Source organism: Pteropus vampyrus, unplaced genomic scaffold (genome assembly GCF_000151845.1).
Source record: "Pteropus vampyrus isolate Shadow unplaced genomic scaffold, Pvam_2.0 Scaffold144, whole genome shotgun sequence".
Taxonomy (NCBI): domain Eukaryota; kingdom Metazoa; phylum Chordata; class Mammalia; order Chiroptera; family Pteropodidae; genus Pteropus; species Pteropus vampyrus.
Window position 1 is genome coordinate 3,420,904 of NW_011888925.1, and position 22,599 is coordinate 3,443,502.

At 57.6% G+C, this 22,599-nt stretch overlaps 2 protein-coding genes across 9 annotated transcripts; both read left to right on the plus strand.

Moving 5' to 3' along the window:
• Positions 1-3,504: 3,504 nt before the first annotated feature.
• Positions 3,505-13,518, plus strand: KLC2 (kinesin light chain 2). Of its 8 annotated transcripts, none has more exons than XM_011368897.1 (16): positions 3,505-3,619; positions 4,491-4,729; positions 7,298-7,528; positions 7,683-7,752; positions 8,391-8,613; positions 9,252-9,339; positions 9,454-9,555; positions 9,649-9,822; positions 9,932-10,031; positions 10,629-10,678; positions 10,792-10,859; positions 11,306-11,414; positions 11,516-11,671; positions 11,748-11,872; positions 12,107-12,164; positions 12,534-13,518. In XM_011368897.1, the coding sequence occupies exons 2-16, from the start codon at positions 4,502-4,504 to the stop codon at positions 12,615-12,617; spliced, it is 1,866 nt and encodes a 621-aa protein (XP_011367199.1). In that variant the 5' UTR covers positions 3,505-3,619; positions 4,491-4,501; the 3' UTR covers positions 12,618-13,518. The 8 variants fall into 8 exon arrangements, with proteins under 8 accessions (XP_011367199.1, XP_011367193.1, XP_011367197.1 ...); XM_011368891.2 differs by having other exon boundaries at positions 3,530-3,619; positions 4,454-4,729; positions 11,727-11,872; XM_011368895.1 differs by having other exon boundaries at positions 3,597-3,767; positions 4,454-4,729.
• A 1,024-nt stretch (positions 13,519-14,542) lies between these two features.
• RAB1B (RAB1B, member RAS oncogene family) lies at positions 14,543-21,908 on the plus strand. The gene is made up of 6 exons (XM_011368899.2): positions 14,543-14,665; positions 16,315-16,387; positions 16,666-16,761; positions 16,888-16,983; positions 20,237-20,368; positions 20,456-21,908. Exons 1-6 carry the CDS (start codon positions 14,652-14,654, stop codon positions 20,648-20,650), a joined length of 606 nt encoding a protein of 201 aa, XP_011367201.1. The 5' UTR covers positions 14,543-14,651; the 3' UTR covers positions 20,651-21,908.
• The last annotated feature ends 691 nt before the right edge of the window (positions 21,909-22,599 follow it).

Below are 22,599 nucleotides of genomic sequence, written 5' to 3' on the forward strand. Positions count from 1 at the left end.
GCTCAGAGCAGAGTCACTTCGTGGTTCAGTGGCAGAAAGAACTTACAGCCAGAAGTGTTCACAGTGACACAGGACACTCAGGAAGTTTGTGAGCTGTACATCACTCAGGGAGATATGATCTCTAAGGAGCCTCCACTCGAGTGTTTATGGGTGAACTTGCCGACTTTCCAAGGGAGATGATCTGCTTGGGAAAAGTGCCCCCCCCCCCCCCCCGGTCCCAGCGCCGATGGGGTCGTGCTGGGGCCCGGTGGCCGAGCCTCGTTTCCGAGGAGGCCGGCAATCACTTCGAAGAAAGGGAGTGAAGCTAGCCAGGGGAAAGAGAATTATTTAAGAAAGCAGATTCGGGTGGGATGTGTGCTTCCGAGGATCCAAGGAGAAGAGTGGGAGCAGTGGGAGTGATTTTCAGGGAGAAAACAACATTAAAAGTAGCAAGAACAACTTCCCTAGGCTTGGGCCGGGCAGGGCCAAGCTGATGAGCTCTGCAGAAAACGGCATAAGGAGCTGAATCACCACTGAGCATGGGCTTCTTCCTTTACTCTCCGTTAACTGAGCACCCATCAGCAGCTTGGCAGGCGACCAGCAGCTGCTGGGAGGTGGGGAGTGGGGAGAACAGAGGAGATGAAGTAACAGTCTTTCCTGGAGACTCACAGTACAATCCTCAGCCACAAGATAAAAAGCTGGATGGTTGAAAAGCTTTGAACACATGCAAGGTCAAGAGCTGAAAGCAAGATAAGAGCCTGAGAACTAGCCGGCCCTCACTCCACCTGGCGTGCAGGGAGGATCAGGCCGGCTGCCAAAAGAGAATCTCAAAGAAATCACAAAGCCTGCAGAGAGCGAGAGCCCAGCAAAAGTCACAAAGGAAGATTAAAAAATGATCTTTCCATTTACCTGGAAAAAGACAATAAAAGGAATGTGCCCTTCAGAATGCACAAGGGGAGAAAGCAGGGGTTGTGGATGTGTTTGCGCTTCGCCATGTGGGATTTGCACTACGCGAACCTATAAACACGCTCATGGAGGTGTGCATGTGGTACACAGGTGTCGGTCGGTTCCGTGTCCCTGGGTGAACCTGCCTGAGGCTGTTAGCACTGTTTTTGTAGGTGTGACAAGCAAGCACTTGAGTTGGTTCTCTTGACCTCTACTCCATGCCATCAGTCTACCTCACACACTGGGACAAAATGACCTGGATTCTAGATTACGGAAAGACATAGTGGTCACCGGGTGCCTGAGCCCCCCAGGAACAGCAGGCTCTCACCTCATGCAGCTGCCTTCCCTTCTCTGCACCTCAGTTTCCTTACTTATGAAATAAAGCGGGGCACATCACGGGCACTGCCAAAGTTTTATTTATTTTTTAATTTTTAATTTTCCAAAGTTTTAAAATAAGAGATGTCCAGGACACATCCTGGCACCACCGAATCCCAGTCTCTAAAAGGAGAGTCTTCTGACAAAATTCCTTCAAGAGAGATTCTGAAACCCAGCCTCATCAAGAACGACAAAGGTGTCCTGGGCTCCAGATCCCGTTTCCTTTCGGAGTGTAGTCATGGGCTGGTGGAGACTGAGCACAGAGGCAGTCTTAGCACACTGTAGCCAGGAGCGCCTCTGGGAGGTAGGGCTAACACCAGGGCTGAAAAAAAAAGTGCAGACCCCAAAGCCAAAAGACTCCAATCTTCAGGGCTCTGGAGGAAAATGGACCAGATGAAACTGACAAAGATAAACACAAGTTCTGCACTGATGCAGCAACGTAACAGGTGGACATAGAAACTGGTAACGGGTGCTTCTGGGCAGGGGAGCTGCATGGCTGAGGACAGTGGTCAGAGAAAGAACAGTATTTCATTGTAACTTGTATAATCCTTTTGATTTTGCACCATATGACTGTATTAGCTACCTTTATATCACTGGGGGCAGGGGGGATCGTTGGCAGAAGCACAGTATTGGGAAGAAGAACCTTACTGGATATACCTGGGATGCACGCAATCTGGAGTTTCAGCTGACAAGCTTACCCTGAGCAGACACGGTGCAGTGGCTGTCCAAGTCAGCCTGACTTGTGACTTCACGGTGGACAGGTGGGATGCTCATTAAGAGGGGCCCATCCCTCTGTGATCTGTACAGTTCACACCCTGCTGGATCCCCCTGGGCACTGGGTTGAGTAACAGTGTCTGGACTGACACACTAAACTACATCCAGAAAAGAGAAATTGGGATGGAGAAGGACCAGGCAACTGAGGCAGGGACCGTCCACCCAGGCAGGGAGAAGACTACCATGGTCTCCAAATATCTTTATTGGCAAAAGGGAGCAGACTGTTCTTCCTGAAGACGGAGCTTCAGTTTGGTGAGGGGAGCCCTGCAGGAAGGTACTTCTGGGTCTAGGAAAAAACATTCTTCTAACGCCCTGTCGCGGGATGTACTTGAGCTAGGGGTGCTGGGCCTTCTCTGTCAGAGGTGATGCTAAGGAGGTTCTCACCTCCACCAGGATGCTGAGGCTGGTGGAATCTGAGTCTGGGCCCACCCTGACTCATGAGGAACATTCGGATCCCTGGGGACCAGTGTCTCGCTCTGCAGGTTTTGTCCTTTGGGGTAGTTACCCTGCTGCCACTCACTAGTGACACTGACCTAGAAGCAGTGGAGTCAGTGCCAAGGTAGCCACAAATCCAGAGCTGCAGAACTCCAGATCAAAACCTGGACCTGGCAGAGACCTACCAAGGCCAACAGGTGCGCCTTTCTGACCGTTTTTAAAAATGAACATTTACCGAGCGATGCTACCTGGCTGCCCCAGGGGCTATTCTGGGCGTGAACAAGACAGGCAGGGCGTGGCCTGCATTCCAAGGAGGAGGCAGAAAAGCGACAGGGAAAATGTTAGAAGAGATAATTAAATGGGTGCCTGAGATGGACTGGAGGGCTGCTCTACATGGGGAGCCAGGAATCAAGGAAGGGCTCCCTGAAGAGGTGACATTTTATCTGAGCCCCGAATGACATCATGTCCTTGTCTTGATCATCAGGTCAACAGCATTTGTTGTGGTGTTCAGCCACAAGTGCATGAGTCTTCGTTTCGGCAGATGACCAGCTGTCCTGTGCCACTTTTTTCCTCCCTTAAGGTCAGCAGCCTCGGTCCCTTCCCCCCAAGAAGCAGCTCTAGGATGTCGTGAACCCCCTACAGGGACAGAACAGCTCCGAAGGAGTTGGGTGGTCGGATCTGCAAGAAGTGGATAACACCAGTGCCCACTCCAGGAGGTGTCTGCGAGCATTCAGTGAGTTAACCCACTTAAGACACCAAAGCGCCTGACACACAGCGCTCAGAAAAGTGACAACTCCCTCAATAAATGTCAAGAAATGTCCGATGCCTCGCTGTGGACTCCGGGCCGTCTCGCCGTGCCTCAGTTTCACGGACTTCCGAGCCCCTCCGCACCCCTGCGGCCTCGGAAAGGTTTACAACTGAGGAATTCGAGGCCGCAGGAGCGCGGAGGCGGCCACTGGGAAGGGTGCCCCCGGCCAGCCCACGCCCCGCCCCTGGTGGCCACGCCCCGGCTCCCCCCACTTCTTGCCTGGAGCATTCCCGGCTGGCGTGCTCCTTTAAGGCAGCCGGCGGGCGGAGAAGAGCGTGTTTCGCCCCCTCCGACGCCGCCGAGGTAGCAGCTTCACCTTTAAGGCGGCGCGGGGACTGTTGGGAAGGCCGGCGGGATGGAGGCAGTGGGACTCGCTCACGGCTGCGGGTCCGAGTGAAACGGGGCGGGAGCCGGAGCTGGAGCGGGAGCCGTGCCCGAGCGGGAGGCGCAGGTCCGCGCGGGCCGACTGGGCCGGGAGAGTAGGCTCTGGGTCGGCCCAGAGGAGGGGAGGATGCGGGCGCGGCCTGCGGGAGGCCCAGGCCCACTCGCGGGGAGGGGGCGCGGTCTTGGGTGGCGGGGGTGGCTGCTCGGCCTTTTCAGGGGGAGGGGTCCGCAGGACTTCGCGCGAGCCTATGGGAAGGGTCGCCGTGGGCGGGCCCTGAGGTGACGGAGAACCCGAGATCTAAGCTCCCCTAGGGCGAGGGTCTTTCCAGAGTCGGCGCGCGCGAGGTGAAGGGTCCTGTGGCTCGGCCTGCCTGTTAGGGAGGGAGTTTTCCGAGGGGCTGGGACGGGATCTCCAGGAGGGGTCGGGGTCTCCCGCGTGGGAGTGAGCCCCTAGGATCCCATAGGACCGTCTTCCGACGCGCCCTGCCCTGGCTGAGGGAATCCCCGGGGAAACCCGAGACTGGGCCTCCTAAGCCTTGCCTGAGCCCGTGGTCTGGGCCGAATCCGGGTCCAGCCTCACCTACCTCACCGCATTGCGTCTCCCGGGCCGAGACGAGCTGGGCGCGCCCTCTGTAGGCCGAGCGCGGGCACGGTGCGGGCTGCTGGCTTGGGGACGTGGGCACCCCGGGGACCCAGGCGTCCAGGGACCGGAGGTGTTTACCTAATCTGGGGCGGACGGCGGTGTGGCCCCAGGCCCGGCACCCGCCTGCCGGCCCTCTCGCCTTCACAGGCGGCACGGCAATGGCCACGATGGTGCTGCCGCGAGAGGAGAAGCTGAGCCAGGATGAGATCGTGCTGGGCACCAAAGCCGTCATCCAGGGGCTGGAGACTCTGCGCGGGGAGCATCGTGCTCTTCTCGCTCCCTTGGTCGCTCATGAAGCTGGCGAGGCTGAGCCCGGCTCACAGGAACGCTGCGTTCTCCTGCGTCGCTCCCTGGAGGCCATTGAGCTGGGGCTGGGGGAGGCCCAGGTAGGCCGATCCGGGGCGCTGAGGTGGGAGGCCACAGGAGGGAGGGATGGAGCCTTCTAGAAAAAGGCAGTGTAGGAACACAGCTGAGCAGGGAACCATCCATACTCTGGAGCCCCATGGAAGGACCCAGTAAATATCTGCTGAAGAAATGAGTGGGTTTTGGAGACCCCAGCCGGTCCTTAACCCAGGAGAAGCTTGATCATTTTTACCCCATACACAGAACCCTGTTCTTAGCTTCTCTGTGAGGTAGCAGAGACTGAATGGCATAGGAGAAGGAAAAGGAAATCCCATAAGAATCCCCCCTCCATTCATTCTTATATTCATTAATTAACAGGTAAGTTATCAAATGCCTACTATGTGCCAGGCAATATGGTAGGTGCCAGGGATACAGGTTCAACAAAACAGACAAGATCCCTGCCCTAGTCCATCGGGAAGACAGAAACATTTGTTACACAGTGATAAGTTCTTCAAAGAAAGGAACAAGATCTTGTAAGAATTTGTAGTGGGGAGTCTTATTTATTGGCCAGGTAAGACTTCTGAGGAAATGATATTTAAACCAAGATCTGACAGAAGAAATGGACCCAGCCTCTAGAGGAGGGAGGCAGGTAAGAGGTTGTATGTGCAAAGGTCCTGAGGTAGGAAAGATCTTATGAGGGGAGAACTGAGAGAAGACCTATGTGACTGGAGCTGAGGAAGGAGAGGCCTATGGAGAAGGCAGGGGCCAGATCATGCTGTACCTTATTAGTCTGAGTTTTATTCTCAGGAAATCAAGCTTTTGAAGGGTCTTAAGCAGTCAAGGGACACAGTCTGACTTAGGCTTTAAAAGCTCCCGCAGGCTGAGGTATGCGGAATGAACTATAGTGGGTCAAGAATGGAAGCAGGTAGGAGGTAGTTAGGAAGCCACTGCTGGAATTCAAGTGAGAAATGGTGGCTTGGATTAAAAGGGTAACCATAAGGGTGAAAAGAAGGGGACCAGTTCTAGATGTCCTGGAGGTAGGTCCAGGAGGACCCAGGGATGAAGTAAGGGAGAGCGAGGAGGGCAGGGTAACTCCTAGGTTGGAGCAGTTTAAGGGGATGAGCCTGGATGATCAGCAGTTCTGTTTTGGCCCTCTTACATTGGGGCTGCCTGGATGATATGCAGATGGAGAAGGAGCTAGGTTCGGAGAGAAAGTCTTGGCCCCCCTCAGATCTTGGCTTACACACTGGCTGGCTCCATGAATCCTGGGCAGGTGGTATCATCTTGGTTTCCTTGTCTTTAAAATAGGGATCATACCATATGCTATATATATTTCCAGGCCATTTGGTGAACTTTTTAAAAAGCTAGTGGTTGTGAAAACACCTGTCACTTAAGACATTTGCTAATCAACTAGAAAGTGCAGGGTTCCTGAGCCTGGTCCTCCGGAGGGGCAATGTGTTGGTCATTCATTCCTCGGCCAGTTGGCTGCCAGGTGCAGAGATGAACACACAGGGGCCCTCCCTGTGTGTGCAAGCACTGAGGCAGATGGGCAATAGGATGGCGTAGAGGGAGTGGAAGGTGCCATGCTTTCCTGGGGCTGTGGGCATAAGAGAGAAGAGTCTTCACTGCAGAAATGACCTGAATATGAAGGATGGAGAAAGGGTAGAACATATGCAAGGTTTCAAGGCAGGAAGAGCCTAGAAGCTCAGGAAAGGAGTCAGGTGGGGGCTGAAGCTAGGCCTCTGGGTCTTCTTACCTGCTTGTGGTTCCTCAGACTTTCTGGGGGTTTGGGATACGCACGCCTTCCCTCCATGGGAGCTGCAGAAGGGCAGAGGCCAACTTGGACCCTTAGCGGAAGTCAGATTGGGTCCTTCAGTGATCCTTCAGCCATCTATCAGGGTTCCCTGGGAAAGTGTTAGCCGTGGGGCAGGAAGCAGTGGCTGCAGGGGTTTGAATACAACCCCCAAGAGAGACAAAGGAAGTGAACGGCTAGCTCTGGGAAAGCGCAGCACCCCAAACTGCTCTCTTCATGGTCAGTGCAATGAGGTGGGAGCTGGACCATCAATGCAGAGAACTAGCTGGATGCCCAGGAGAGGGGATGGACTTTGTCAGTCCAGCAGAGCCTGCCTGAGAACCCAGGGCTTCTGACTCTAGAACAGGGGTCCCCAACCCCTGGGCTGCGGACCGGTACCGGTCTGTGGTCTGTTAGGAATCGGGCCATGCAACAGGAGGTGAGCGGCAGGTGAGCAAGTGAAGCTTCATCTGTATTTGCAGCCGCTCCCCAGCGCCGGCATCACCGCCTCAGCTCCGCCTCAGATCATCAAGCATTAGATTCTCATAGGAGCACTGGTCCCTGGTGCCAAAATGGTTGGGGACCGCTGCCCTAGAAGGAAGGAATTGGGGATCCCCAAGCCGCCTGGATTCAGGTTTTAGACTATGGTTCGGGGCCTTGGGGGAAAACTCCCTTGACGGGAAGAGAACTTCAAGGCCCTCAGCCCTGCAGCTCCTCACAGGCAGGGCCAGGCCTAGCCCTTTGCTGGGCCCCAGTGCCCCAGGCGGCCCAGGCTGGGGGTGGACAGGGCTCTGACTCACGTCCCGGCTGGCTGTCACAGGTGATCCTGGCGCTGTCGAGCCACCTGGGGGCTGTCGAGTCAGAGAAGCAGAAGCTGCGGGCTCAGGTGCGGCGCCTGGTGCAGGAGAACCAGTGGCTGCGAGAGGAGCTGGCAGGGACGCAGCAGAAGCTACAGCGCAGCGAGCAGGCTGTGGCCCAGCTCGAGGAGGAGAAGCAGCACTTGCTGTTCATGAGCCAGATCCGCAAGTTGGATGAGGACACCTCCCCCAATGTGAGTCCTACCATGGTCACTGCGAGGCCACCAGGCAGGAGGTCCTGGGAGCAGGGAGGGGATAGCATGGAGCAAACTCAGCTGTGACCCAACCACTGATACCTGGGCTACCTCGAGTCTTTTTTCCTGATCCTCATCCTGTCTTCCTGCCTAGGAGGAGAAGGGGGAGGTCCCCAAAGACTCTCTGGACGACCTGTTCCCCAACGAGGAGGAGCAGAACTCAGGTGCGGAGGGGCAGCTGGCCCTGGGGGCAGGGGAGGGGAGCTGGATGAACTCATGGACCTTGGGACCCAGAAGTCACTAAAAAGAAGGACTAAGGGGCTGCCATGTTCTTTCCTGCTCCGTTTCTGATCATCACGTCCCAGCATGTTAGAACTTAAAAGGCAGGTGTTACACATTGCTTCTACCCCACCCAGCCAGCTCTGAGGAGCAGGATCACAGTTCCGAGCTTCAGAGCAGCCCAGGCTGGCTCAAGTCCTGTTGTGCCACCGGTTGCTCTGTGGCCACTGGTAGAGTTTCTTTTCTCCTCTGACCTCCTCCGAGGGTTAGAGGAAGACACATGTGCAGCGCTGGTCCGCCTCACTGATGGCGTTGCGTGCACATCGGGGCCTCCGTTCTGCAGCTGGGGAGGCTGAGGCTCGGGGCTCAGGTAGTTTGCTCTAGGCCACGCAGCTTGAAGTGTTAGAGCTGGGATTCCACCTGCTCTTTCTGAAGAGTGACTAGACCCACCCTACAGATGGAGAAACTGAGACAGAATAGTTAGCGACTTGCCCAGGGCCACGTGTCAGATGGGTCAAAGGTATGTGCTAGCCCAGCCCAGGGGGCAGTTGGTCCATCTGAGCTCCTGCCTTTGACCTTGCAGCTCCCAGCCCTGGAGGAGGGGATGTGGCTGCCCAGCATGGGGGCTACGAAATCCCGGCCCGGCTGCGCACCCTGCACAACCTGGTGATCCAGTATGCTTCGCAGGGCCGCTACGAGGTGGCTGTGCCACTCTGCAAGCAGGCACTCGAAGACCTGGAGAAGACATCGGGCCGCGACCACCCTGATGTGGCCACCATGCTGAACATTTTGGCACTGGTCTATCGGTGAGGCTCCTCTGGCCACAGGCTCCAGCCCTGGGTCACAAACCCTCAGTGCCTGCTGTGGGCCAGGACTCAGGCTCCTCCGGGCAGCAGAGAGCAGAACCTGTGCCTAGAGGGGGGCTGAGCCAGGTGCCTGGACCTGCACGGGCCTGGGCTGCAGACATGAATAAGAGGAGAATGACCTGGACACAACCAGAGAGGGGACAGCGCATGAGGACTCGGGGCACCAGGCATCGGCACAGCTTCTCTGGGCACCGTGGTTTGAGTAGGCTCTTTGGTGAGAGGCGAGTGTGCCCGGAACACGAGAGGATTAGCAAAGGTTTCCCTGGTGGAAAGAGCAGTGTGAGCAAAGGTGTCGGGGAAGAGAAAACAAGGTGCGCTGGGCACGAGATACGGGGGGGCGGTGGTGGGGAGACCTGGCACAGTTTGCCTCGTACCTCAGCACTGCGTGCCCTGGTGTGTGTGAACTACCCAGAGCTCCCTGAGCTCCTGGAGGGCAGGGGCTGACCAGGTCTCCCCATGTTCTGGGTTATAATCATGCCCACTCAGTAAATATAGGAGGTGTGATCTTGGGATGTCAGATCTAGGGCCCAGACTTTGGGCTGCAGGACAACCCTCAGCTTGCTTCTGTCTGTCCTCAGGGACCAGAACAAATACAAGGAGGCTGCCCACCTGCTCAATGACGCTCTGGCCATCCGTGAGAAGACACTGGGCAAGGATCACCCGGCTGTGAGTGAGGGTGGGTGGAGGTGAAGGCTGCTGCTGCCTTCTGCAGCTCCCAAGTCCCAGAACCCTTGCCAGCAGGGGCCTAGGTCACCGAGCCTCCATTCTTCCACCTTCTAGGTGGCAGCGACATTAAACAACCTGGCGGTTCTGTACGGCAAGCGGGGCAAGTACAAGGAGGCCGAGCCACTGTGCAAGCGGGCTCTGGAGATCCGGGAAAAGGTGGGAGCAGGCGGGGCCAGGCAGGAGGGCTGCACAGGTGGGGGAACCCAGGCCGGCCACGAGCCCAGCCACTGGCCCCTGCTCCCATCCCAGGTCCTGGGCAAGTTTCATCCAGATGTCGCCAAGCAGCTGAGCAACCTGGCCCTGCTGTGCCAGAACCAGGGCAAAGCTGAGGAGGTTGAATACTACTACAGGCGGGCACTGGAGATCTATGCCACACGCCTTGGGCCTGATGACCCCAATGTGGCCAAGACCAAGAACAACCTGGTACCCTGGGCCAGGAGGGGCTGGAGGGAGGGAGGGGGCTGTGAGAGGATGGAAAGGAAAAGGCTTAGCTCCCTGCATCCTGCTCATCCTCTGGCCCCTGCCACTCCAGGCCTCCTGCTATCTGAAGCAGGGCAAGTACCAAGATGCAGAGACCCTGTACAAGGAGATCCTTACCCGTGCTCATGAGAAGGAGTTTGGCTCTGTCAATGGTGAGTTTTTGGCTACTGTGTGCCCCCAGCTCACCCAGCACAGGCTCACTCAGCCATCAGCATCCATGGCAGCTGGGCAGGTCTTCATGCCTGGGGTCTGGCTGGTCTCTGGTCACTCGTGTGCACACGTGAGCTTGGACACACAGCTACCGCGCCCTGCTCATGCCATATACACTCTTTGCATACCCCATGCCCTTGGCTCAGAGCCTTTTCCCTTACTCTGCTGGGCAACTGCTCACCATGACAGCCCAGCCCAAATGTCTTCCCCTCTGGGAAGCTACCTTCTGGCCCGATAGTCAGTTTCTGCTCTGGGACCCCTCAGCCTGGTCTGTCATTCATGCCGAGCACATGCCTCAGGCTGTAGGCTTGAGGTGTCTTAAGCATCTGCTCCCCTAAGTGCCTCAGTCACAGGCTTGTGCCACAGTCACCTCTGTTCCAGAGGAGTGTCAGTAATGTTTGGGTCTGTTTTTTGTCTATTTAACAGAGCCCAACCCTGTTCCTTCCAGGGTACCACTCACCCCCTCCCCAGTCCTGTGTCCAGCCTCACCAGGAGAGGCCTTAATGGGAGGCTGGTGATGGCCCCCTTTCTCTCCCCAGGTGACAATAAGCCCATCTGGATGCACGCAGAGGAACGGGAGGAGAGCAAGGTAGCTCTGTGGGCAGGGCTGGGTGGGTGTCCAGAGAAGGACGGTGAAGCTGGGGGTGTGTGGACGAGGGGGGCCCTGCTCTTCCCACCTCTCTTGACCATTCTTTCCCCCAGGATAAGCGCTGGGATAGCACCCCTTATGGGGAATATGGCAGCTGGTACAAGGCCTGTAAAGTAGACAGGTGAGGAAAGCAGGGCAGGGCTGGTGGCAGAGCAGGTAGCTGGGGAGACAGTATCCCAGTTGGGGGGCGGGGGCTGAGTTCGGGCCGCACACTTCATACTGCTCATCCCCAGGACCACACTTCTACCAGCTTGTTTTTCAGGGACTGGGTCACAGGCCACCTGTCTCAGAATGGCTTTTTGCACCAGGACAGCCTGATTATTTCACTCTTGGGTCTCCCAGTTTTTAGTCCTACTGGCAACACTTCACTTAGGGCTGTGGGGTCAGGTCCCTGGTCCTGGGGTGCTTCCAAGACAGAAGCATGCAGTCAGGCCTAGCCCAGGGCTTGGCATGATTCTGGTTGGCCGGATGGTTCCTTAGAGCCCAGTGTGGGCTGGATGTCAGGACAGGCCCTGCCTGGTTCCTGAGGAACACGGAGTTTGAGACTGTCTCCTGTCCTGTCCACAGCCCCACCGTCAATACCACCCTGCGCAGCCTGGGGGCCCTGTACCGGCGCCAGGGTAAGCTAGAAGCTGCGCACACACTGGAGGACTGTGCCAGTCGCAGCCGCAAGCAGGTGGGGCCACAGGCATGAGGGGTGTGGGCAGGGACCTGCGTGGCCCTGTATGTTTTCTGGTCAGCCCACTGTTCCCCCTGACGCGCCCTCTGCTCCCTCAGGGCCTGGACCCTGCGAGCCAGACCAAGGTGGTGGAACTGCTGAAGGACGGCGGCGGGCGGGGAGACCGCCGTGGCAGCCGCGACGTGGCCGGGGGTGCTGGGGCTCGGTCTGAGTCTGACCTCGAGGAGGCAGGGCCTGCAGCTGAGTGGAGTGGGGTGAGTCTAGGGGGTGGGCTGGGCCAGGAGGCTGCGGAGCCAGCATGGCATACAGACAGACCCGTCTACCCCGCAGGATGGCAGTGGTTCCCTGCGGCGCAGTGGCTCCTTTGGGAAGCTCCGAGATGCCCTGAGGCGCAGCAGTGAGATGCTGGTGAAGAAGCTGCAGGGTGGTGGCCCCCAGGAACCCTCTAATCCCAGGTCAGCCTCTGAATCGATAAGCCCCCCACCCAGGGCGAGCCTCTCAAGAACTCACCCAACAATCCACCAACCCCAGATGAGCCCCTGACCCAGGGTAAACTCCCTCCTTTCAAGGTCCACCCCCCCCCAAATCTGCTCCCCTCTCATCAGCCTCCCTCCCCAGTCCTAACCTGAACCCCTTCCCATTCCCTCTAAGTTTCACCATATGCAAATCCCAGCCTTTCTTCCCCTCAGGATGAAGCGGGCCAGTTCCCTCAACTTCCTCAACAAGAGTGTGGAGGAGCCGGTCCAGGTACGGGTGGGTGTCGGGGCACTGGGCAGCTGAGGCCCAGGGCCCAAGGCCTCCTGCATGCCCTCTGTACTTGCCCAGCTTCTCCTCAAACATGTCTCTTCGTCCTGCAACATTTCCTGTCTCCATCCCAGGCCTGGCTTTGGTCTGGACACTGGGGAGACAAATGAGGGAAACCCACCCCCTGCTTGGGTGGACATGCAAGTGGCCAGTGCCAGCAGTCAGCGTGGAGGTGGGTGGAGGTGTCAGGCCACCAGGGCAAGGTGTGGGCTAGGCTTAGGGACTCTGGCTGGTCAGGCCCATTCCCCTTCCAGCCAGGGAAGCAGACTGGCAGCAGCACGATGCTGAGCCACTTGCCCCTTCTGCCCACAGCCTGGAGGCACAGGCCTCTCTGACAGCCGCACCCTCAGCTCCAGCTCCATGGACCTCTCCCGACGAAGCTCCCTGGTGGGCTAACACCGAAGGGGCAGCCAGTCATCAAAGCCGTCACCTGGCACTACCCCCACCCCCAGCCCTGCGCATGGGCCTGCTGCTTGCCCCGCCTGTCTCTCCCAGGGACCCCTGTCTTTTCTGTTCAATCTCAGGGTAACCTCCTCCCTTGTCATCTCAGCCTGAGCCCTGGCGTCTGGGCCTGCCCCGCTCCAGCTCTACCCCTTATTTATTCCTTCCAGCAGGGCCCCCTCTTCCCTAGATTCAGGGCCAGCAGTAAGGGCTGGCCCCAGTCTTCCAGGTAGAGGCTCAGTGGCCCGCCCTCCCCAGACCCCAGAGCCAGAACACTAAGCACCTGTCGTCCCTTCAGCACCCCTGTCCTCCTCTGGCCGTTGCTTCTGTATATAGAGAAATAAGTTATTGGCCACGCCCCTCTCAGTCCTTAGTACTGCCCGGGCCTCCCCTCACCCCGCCTTTCTCTAGTGGTACCGCCCACGCCTTAATCACCCCCATTCTGCGCGGTGGTATCTCCCAGGCTCCACAACACATCTTGGGGGGCTTCCTCAAAGGGTTCCCTGGGCCTTCTCGAGCTCCTCCCGGCCTCTGAGGGGCGCGCCTGTCCCCACCATCGCCCAGTGCCCCGGGACGGCGAGCCTTCCCCTTGCCCATCCCCTCACCGCCGGGCCCTGCCCTGCATCCCGGCCTTATGCACTGCCCCGTCTCACCTGGCCCTGTCCAGGCACGGCCTGACCCCGCCCCAGGCACTGCCTGTCGAGCCATCCAGCCACGCCTCCCACGCCTGCAGCTTCTCGCGAGGGGCAGTGATGCGCCCCCCAACCTGTGGCTGGAGGGGCTGCCCTTGTTCGGGGTGTAGGCGGTCGCTCTATTTTCAAATGTTGCTGTAGAAATAAAGATGGTTTGAATCTGAGCCGGGCTTGTTTTGGGGCTGAGGCCGAGGGCTCTCAGCGTCTCTAGGTTGGGAGTGGGGTCGTGAAGGGCTGCAAGTGCGTGCGTGCGTGTGTGTGTGTGTGTGTGTGTGTGTGTGTGTGTCGCTCACATCTGGTCCCTCGTAGCTGGAGCGCAGATACTCCTATCTTGGAATCGTTTGGGGGCTCCATAGGTTCAGGATCTAACAAGCTTCATCGCCCAGGTTCTAGAGACCGTGGGCTTTGATTAAGCGCTGCTCCTCACTAAGCTGTTTGACCTTCAGCGAGTTACCGACTCATTTTTTCACATATAAAATGTGAAAGACACCTTCCTCCTGGGGCTGTAGCTGGTGAGTTAGGAGCGCCAGCACCCTGGATAAATGAACTTTACTAATGCTCCCAACTCCGGGAGTTGGGAGGACAGAGATAACTACCTCTGCCAGATGTAAAACCTGTCAGCTCCAGCCCTAAACTGAGCTTTCAACGTGGGGACGCCATCAGGCTCCCGAGGGCCGCCCTCAAGCCCAGGTACGTCTGGGGAGCGCACTACAAGCCCCAGAAAGCAATGCGTGGCAATGATGAGGAGTGGGCTAGAAGGCTCGGGCTCCGGTTTACGCCTGCGCAGCGGGTGGGTAGGTGGGGTGGTTGTGTGTGTGTGTGTGTGTGTGTGTGTGTGTGCGCGCGCGCGCGCGCGTGCGACAATGTACAGCTACTACAGGTTCCGAGAAGCAACGCAGCGAGGCCCGTGTGTGTGTGTGTGTGTGTGTGTGTGTGACAATATAGAGACTACAAGTTCCGGGAAGCAACGCAGCGAGGTCCGTGTGCGTGTGTGTGTGTGTGTGTGTGTAAGGATACTACAAGTCCGCATGTGTTTGTGTGTAAGAGACAATACGGACACTACAAGTCCGCGTGTGTGTGTAACAGTGTAAGGATACTACAAGTCCGTGTGTGTGCGCGCGTGTATGACAATGTACGGAGACTACAAGTTCCGAGAAGCAACGCAGCGAGGCCCCGGTCGGGCATCTTTGCGCCTGCGCGCCGCGGGCGGGGCCTCTGGGGCGGAGCGGCCACCATCTTGGAACGGGAGGCGGAGCAGAGCCGACTGGGAGCGACCGAGCGGGCCGCCGCTGCCGCCATGAACCCCGAATAGTGAGTGAGCCCCGCCCGCGCCGTTCGGCGCAGCCTCGATCCGGAGTACGGGGCTGTACGCTTACCGGGGTTGTCCGGCCTGGGTCAGGACTGCGCAGCGCCCCCACATCCGGGTCTCTCTTCCGCTGACCCCCCCCCACATCCGGGTCCTGCCCCTCCCCCGGGGGCCCCAGGACCCCAGCTCCATACCCCGAGTTCTTGCACCCGGGGCCAAAAGACTACGACCCCGAGGGGCGCCACTTGGAGCCCAAGGCACCGGCTGTACCAGGCCTTACGGTCAGGTAACTCCGCAGCCCCGATATCTCCAGGCCTCAGTTTCCCCACCTGCTGGTTGAGAGTGGCGGTATGGGTGCTGACAACGGTCTCAGCGTTATGGAGCCTGTCACCAGATCGTTCCTAGTCTGGGTCCCTTTAGGTCGGGCGGTAAAACCTCCTGTTCTTCCCGTTCTCCCGGAACCCGGTTCCTTGGGTTGGCCAGAGGCTGGAGGCCGAGGCGCCGTTCTGTGTAGCTCTCCCACAGGTCCTCCCCTCCGGGGCTGTCGCTTTGCCCCTTGCCTAGGTCAAGCTACCCGCTGCTCCGGTGGCCAGTCCCTTCCCGCCCTCTCCTCACCTTTCCCCAGGCCCGCAGCACCACCGTCGCACCCCTTCTCTTCGCTGTCACACTGCTGATGAAGTTTAGATGAGTGTGTCATTTGTTCCCCCCCCTCCAGTGGGATTCTCTGTTCCTCATACTCTCTTCACTTCTTGGCCGCTCCCCCTATGGGTAGATGGCCCACATCTCTGCCCCAGGCTTCTCATTGACAGTTTTTCCTGAGTGTCAGTTATCGGCTTCCTCCTCTGCCACTTCCTTTTTCTTCTCCAGATCCAGGCCTCAGATTTCCTGGGAAGGGGGAAGCTCTGAGCTAGATTTGACAGGGAACAGAGAAGGGAACCAACCGATAGGTGCTCACAGAGACTTTGAAGTCCAAACCTGGTTTCCAGTCTTAAAGTGAACAGCTGTATAGACTTAGAGCAAGTCACTTCCCTTCTCTGACCTCCGGTTTCCTCATTTGGTGGGAATAACAACACCCACTTCACTGGACTCTCGTGAGGCTTAAATAAAATGATGCATTTGAAGTACTTAGCACAGGGCCGGGCACAAGTAGGAACTCAGTACAGTTTTAAGTGATTGCCACTTGTTACCACCTCTTCTTACATGCTTCATGCTAGGTTCTTTACAATAGATATTCACTTAACAACTTCCGGGCTGACCCTCACTTCTACTTATGGGGCCTCCCCTGCCAAGCCAGGTTTGCTTAGGGGCAGTGTAGTGCGGGGGAGGGTTCCCTAAATAACCCCTACTGGACCTGAAACCATGGAATCTGTCAGGAATCAGTAGGATACTCAGCTGTCACCTGATGGTGATCCTCAGCAAGTCATATTCCTCTCTGTGAACTCAAGTTTCCTTCTCTGTAAAGTGGGAATTCATATGCCATGCTGTTATGGGGGGTGGTCAGCTCTCCCTTCCCAGGACTCGTGGGAGGATCTTGTGATCGCCTTAGTAGTACACAGTGGCACGTCTAATTGTGGGAGGATGCTATAGCTGTGACCAGGATGATGGCCGGCAGACTCCCTGCCTGCCTTCACACCTTCCTCTCCTTTCTCTCCAGTGACTACCTGTTTAAGCTGCTTTTGATTGGTGACTCGGGCGTGGGCAAGTCCTGCCTGCTTCTGCGGTTTGCTGTGAGTAGGAAGCCTGCCATACCATCTGTCCGGGGTCTTGGCTGGTGGCGGGAGGGAGAAGGGGCAACCCAGAGCACAGTAGTTACAAGAACTGGGGCACCAAGGATGAAATTGCAGGTTCTGCCAACTGAATAAGGACACATGGCCGGCAAGTTAAGTGCTGAGAACTGGGGCCCAGCAGTTAGGAACTGTGCTGGGGCAGGAGACTCAAGGGAGATTTACCAGTTGGGTCTCAAGCCTGTTCACTCAGGCCATATCACTGGCCCCTGATCTTCCAGGATGACACATATACAGAGAGCTACATCAGCACCATTGGGGTGGACTTCAAGATCCGAACCATTGAGCTGGATGGCAAAACCATCAAACTTCAGATTGTGAGTGTCGCTCTTCCCAGAGTCCCTGGTGCAGAGGCATTTGCCTTGGGAGGGGAGGGGCTCTGGGCTCCTCTGGGCTCTGGTCAGCCCAAGGCTGACCTGCTCTTCTCTTGGACTGTCTTGTAGTGGGACACAGCTGGTCAGGAGCGGTTCCGGACCATCACTTCCAGCTACTACCGGGGGGCTCATGGCATCATTGTGGTGTATGACGTCACCGACCAGGTAATCCTGAGCTCACCTTTCCCAGCTTTGCCTCCTCGGCCTTAGGTCTTTGGCTCTTCCCGTCCTCTCTTCCTCATGTGACTTGGAAAGGAGACCAGACTAGGACTCATTCCACCAGGAGGGAGACAGTGCAGAATCGGTCCTCCCGAGGGTCTTGGCAGAGTCAGGCCTCACCCCTCCCTACCAGGCTTGCAACCTTGTGTTTGACCTTCCAGGCACCTATGTTTGGGGGGCGTTTAGTCAGTCAATTTGATGCTGTTCTGGGCCCCTGGCCTCCTGTGTGAAGACACGGGAGAAGCGACTGAAGGGCCTGAGACGGAACAAGGGAGCCCTCTGGGTCCGGTGTGAGCAGAGGTCTGGAGCCCTGTGACTGCTGTGGCACCCTTAGTCATGTGTCATTGGCAGCAGTTGTGATGTTAACCATCAGAAACAGTCTTGTCATACTTTAGAGCAGGGGTCCCCAACTCCTGGGCCGTGGACCAGTACTGGTCTATGGCCTGTTTGGAACTGGGCCGCACAACAAGAGGTGAGTGGCAGGCAAGCGATTGAAGCTTCATCTGTATATGCACCTGCTCCCCAGCACCAGCATCACCCCTCGGCTCCATCTCAGATCCTCAGGCATTAGGTTCTCATGGGAGCACCGGTATCTGGTGCCCAGAAGGTTTGGGACCGCTGCCTTATAGTTTACAGCACCTGCCACAGTCTTTTGAAGTTCATGACACTCTTAAGAGGTCTGTGTTGTTCCTCTTTCACAGATGAGGTGATAGAGTGGTGAGGACACTTGCTCAGCATCCTGCAGTTGTTCTAGTGGCAGAGATAGAAAGCCTAGGTCTACTTACTTGATTCGACTTGCTTTGTTCTTAATACCGAAGCTCGTTGCTTAGTGGGGACCAGCTCTGAGGGCATGGAGATGCTTATATCAGCTCTGGGCCAGGAGGAGCCCCTGCTCTGACGGACAGCTGGGCTCTTTGGCTCACCAGGGACTCATGGTGCCTCCGAGACAGCAAGCTGTGGGTGAACTGTGGTCCACTCAGATACAGGCACCAGGGACCTCTAACTGCCACATCCTGTGACCTCATTTTAATGCGCACCCTGACGGACCTCTTTTGGCTTTTAACTCGATTCTCCTTCCTCTTCTTGAAAAGTTCGCTGTGTCCAGCTCTCCCAGCAACTGCTGCATTAGATTCTCTCTTCAGTAGCTTTTTACAGGTTCATCCTGTACTGACCCCCTGGCCCCATGTTTTGTGCTTCCTGACCCTGTCCCAAGCTGCATCCTGACTCTCCCTGCATGGTTCTGGCCACTTTGTGGTTTGGCTTCTGTTTTACAATCTGTGATTCCTGCATCTAAACAGCTATCACCATGGATCTTCTCTGGCCTACATTCCACTGGTACGTTAGGTCTGTGTTAATTCTGATCTCAGTGTTACCCAGCGAACTAAGTGGTGGGCCCCTCGTTTTCCGGGCGAGGAAGCATGCTTGGAGAGATGTTAAGTGATTTGTGGTCTCGCAACTAGGAAAAGCAAAGCCGGTGTTTGAATCCGGGGCTCTTTGCTCCCAAGCACACCCTTCCTTGCTCCCTCGCAGCCTCTCCCGAGCTCCAGACCATCTGCGGAACTCGGCGTGGCCAGCACTGGCCTCACCACCTCTCCCCGAACTAGCCCTTGCATCTCTGCCGGCCTGACTAGGAAGCTTCCCTCCCCCATCCAGTCAGCCCCAGGCCCCTTCTGTCCTCCCCCATCATCTCTCAAATCTGTCCCCTCATAATAATAGAAGTGATGAGGATAATAGCAGCTCCTTCCAATTAAGCACTTGTTATGAGACAGGCCTGCATTCATTATCTCCTGCGCACAACAGCCCTACGGGGAGGTACTGTTTTATAGAAGTGAGGAAACGGAGCCTTGGGTCAGATGACATATCTAGGGTCACACAGTAAATGGCAGAGCTGGGGCTTCCCCCGGGTGGTCTTACTGAATCCTGTGCTCGTCTCTGCCTCACTCCCTGGCTCAGTGCACATCTTCTCTCCCCCGGATTATTCCGGCCACCTTCCAGTTGGTCTCCATCTTCTTGCCACTCTGATGTGGGCTCTACGCTCCTGCCAGGACTATCTTCCCAAGGCACAGGTGTGCCCCGCTGCTCCCGTCCCATGAAAACCTCCGCTGGCTTCTAGTTGTCCAAGACTCAGCCAAGTTGGGCTCCCCTGTGAGCTGGCCTGCTTCCTCGCCCTCTCCTTCCCTGCTCAAGGCCTGTGTCCCAACAGCATTCAGCTTCTCCCCACTCTGCAGAGGCACCACGCCCCTCTAGTTCTGTGACCCAGTGTATGTTGTCTCCTTCCCTTACACCTTTCCCCATCCCTCCAGGTGTAGGGCGGCCCGAGAGCGCCACAGCTCCTGCCTCTGTCCTTGCAGTGCTGACCGCCCTGTCTTGCCATCACGTGTGTCCTGGCCTAGTCCTCCCTGTTCCGAGTGCTTTAGGCCAGGGCCTAGGTATGAATCCCTTCTTCGTCCCCAGTGCCCAGCACAGGGCCCAGCCTGGGACATGGCAGGAGGTGGAACCCTGGTGATATCACCAGGCCTTTGGCTCCTAAGGAGAGAGAGTGGCTCTAGCTCCAGCTTGTTTCTAGAAGTTCTGTGCTTTGTCCACATGCTGGGGTGGACGGTGGGGAATGGCAAGCTCCCGGGAGAGCTGGGCTGAGTGAGGAGGCTGTTGGTGCCAGAAGACGAGTGTTAGGTTCTGTTCCCAGGATACCCGTCTCCCTCATAGGCCAGGGCCTTCTCTATGAGGGCCCTTCACCTGCCACTGGGCTTCAAGACTTCAAACCTTAAAGGGACGCTAAGGCTACTGAGAACTTTGTGGTTCTTGTTAACCTGTTATCTTTTTTTCTGTTGCCCCTCTGGCTTGCCTCTCTTCTGATGTTATTTGCTTCCCACATGTGATTAAGTCTTTTCTGTGTCTCAGGCAGAGGCGAGCAGCTGCAGGAAGCAGAGCTGGCTGGCCCTTAGGCCCAGGCTGTTGAGGTGTTGGAGCTGTTGGCAGACAGCTGACACTGGGCTGAGGCTGGCTTTTGGGGTCTTGGCAGGAGGAGGGCAGGGAGAAGAGCTAAGCCTGGAGGAGGGTGCTTCCTCTGGGTCCTGAGCCCAGGGCTCTGCCACCCTCAGGAGCCCAGAGCAACCCCTTCCCTTCAAAGCCCCAGTTCTCCAGGCCTAGGGTAGAGGTGGGAGTTGAGAAGAAAGTAACTTTTGCCCCATCCCTTTAGGAATCCTATGCCAACGTGAAGCAGTGGCTACAAGAGATCGACCGCTATGCCAGTGAGAATGTCAATAAGCTCCTGGTGGGCAACAAGAGTGATCTCACCACCAAGAAAGTGGTGGATAACACCACAGCCAAGGTGAGCGGGGCCTGGGCCAGGCCTCCCAGGGTGGGCTGGGGTCTGCTGCCCCTCACTCTCCCTCCCCTCCTCTTCTCTCTTTATTAGGAGTTTGCAGACTCTCTGGGCATCCCCTTCCTGGAGACGAGTGCCAAGAACGCTACCAATGTTGAGCAGGCGTTCATGACCATGGCTGCTGAAATCAAGAAGCGGATGGGGCCCGGGGCCGCCTCGGGGGGTGAGCGGCCCAACCTCAAGATCGACAGCAGCCCAGTGAAGCCAGCTGGTGGCAGCTGTTGCTAGGAGGGCCATGTGAGGTGGGACAGGAGGGGGCACTTTCTCCAGATGATGCCCCTGGAGAGGGGGCAGGAGGTGCCTTCTTCTCCTGGGGCATTTGAGTCTGTGGCTTTGGGGTGCCCTGAGCTCCCCATCTCCCTCTGGCCCATCTGCCTGCTGCCCTGACCCCTGGTTCTGTCAGGGCCCCCAAGGGAGGACACCCAGGACCTGTGGCTGGGGTGGGGGTGGGGGCTTGCTCTGCTGCTGCCTCTAGGTAACTTTAAAAGCTACCCCACCACACACCTTTCTTTGGGATGAGGGCTCCTCTGTTTGTCTCCCTCCCCCCACCCCATGTATGCTGCAGTGGGTTTCTCTCCTTATCCTTCCTTTCCCTCCCCCGCTTCCCCAAGAGTTGAGGGCCTCCCTGGCCTCTACTGCCCTGGCTGAAGTCAGCACCCAGGGCCAGGAATGGGACCGGGGGATCCAGGACCCGGGATCCAGGGTCCTGGGCTGGACCTCAGGACGGGCATGGGGGGGCCACAGGGACCTGACAGCCCACCCTTTCTCCTCCTCCCTACGTCCCCTCCTACACTCACAGCTCGAGCCGTCCAGCTGCAGTGGGGTCTGAGCACATCTAGGGCAGGTGGGCGGGCAGCCGCGCTGGGCCTGTGTCTTGAGCCCAGAGGGAGCCTGCTCCTGCCGCCCCCTGCCCTGCCAGAGCCAGGCCCATGTGCTGCCTGCCCACCGTGCCCCTTTGTCCCCAAGGCAGGCAGAGGCGGAAGGCCCACCAGTGCCAGAGGCCGGGCACCAGCCTTAACCCTCACTCTGCCAGCACCTCGTCCCTTCCCCTGAGGTAGCACGTCTGGCTATTTCTCCCCTTCCTTGGAGCCTACAAGGGCAGATCCCTGTCCTCTGTCGCTACTTCTCCCCATACTTGGGGAGTATGGGTGCAACCTAGGGGTGGGGGCTGCTCCACTCACCCTTTCCCTCCCAGGACCCTAGCCTCTGGACCTCTGGTACAGCTTCTTCCTGCAAAAAAACAAACCTTTGGTCTGTACCTGAGAAGCCATGTCCCTCGTGCTGTCTCTCGCCTGTCCCACTTGTGCCCTTCCCTCTAGCTTGTATTTAAGTCCCTGGGCTGCCCCTTGGGGTGCCTCCCACTCCCAGGTTCCCCTCTGGTGTCATGTCAGGCATTTTGCAAGGAAAAGCCACTTGGGGAAAGACGGAAAGGACAAAAAATAAATTTCCATTGGCCCTCCGGTGAGCCGAGGGTTTTTGCAAGGAAGTTGTGGTTAAGTGTGGTCTGTGGTGGGAGCCGCCTTGGGGTGGTAGGGACGACGTGGTAGGGACAGGGCCGAAACCCTGGGCTTGGTGGGCTGCACAGGGGTCTTGGCTGGGCTGTGGCCCAGGTTTGCTGTTGAAAGTCCTTGACCCACTTCCTGAAGCCTGGAGAACTGCCTGCTTGGGCTTCTGTGGTCTGTCCCCAAGGGGCCCAGCACCATTCTGTCAAACAGGGAAGGAGGCAGGCGGCCATCAGCGAGTACCTGGTGAGCCACCGCCAGCACGCACAGAGGCACCCAACCAGGACGTGAAGGTGGGCTGCAGCCCCGGGGGTTCCCCAGACACTGTGCCGTATGGCGCCCGGCATCCCCTCCAGCCCTCTGGTTCAGCCCCTTCTCCCGCTTCACTGCGGGTTCAAGCCAGGTGTCTCAGCCCCCTTGGACAGTGACAAGTGCTTCGCACTTAAGACCTCTTAGGCCTCCCGGCTGCGGGTGAGGCCCGTGGGTGAGGGCACGGTTGTGTGGGCCGAGTGTGAGTGTGGCTGTGGTGGGCTCGTTGTGTGACGCGGTAGGCCGGTGGTGGGGGAAACGGCCATGCCAAGGATGTGCGTTCCTGCCTACGTGTCCCCGAGGTTAGAGCGGGGGTGGCGCCGGGCCGGGCGGTGCATGCGGCCGGGCACACGGAGACCCAGCCCC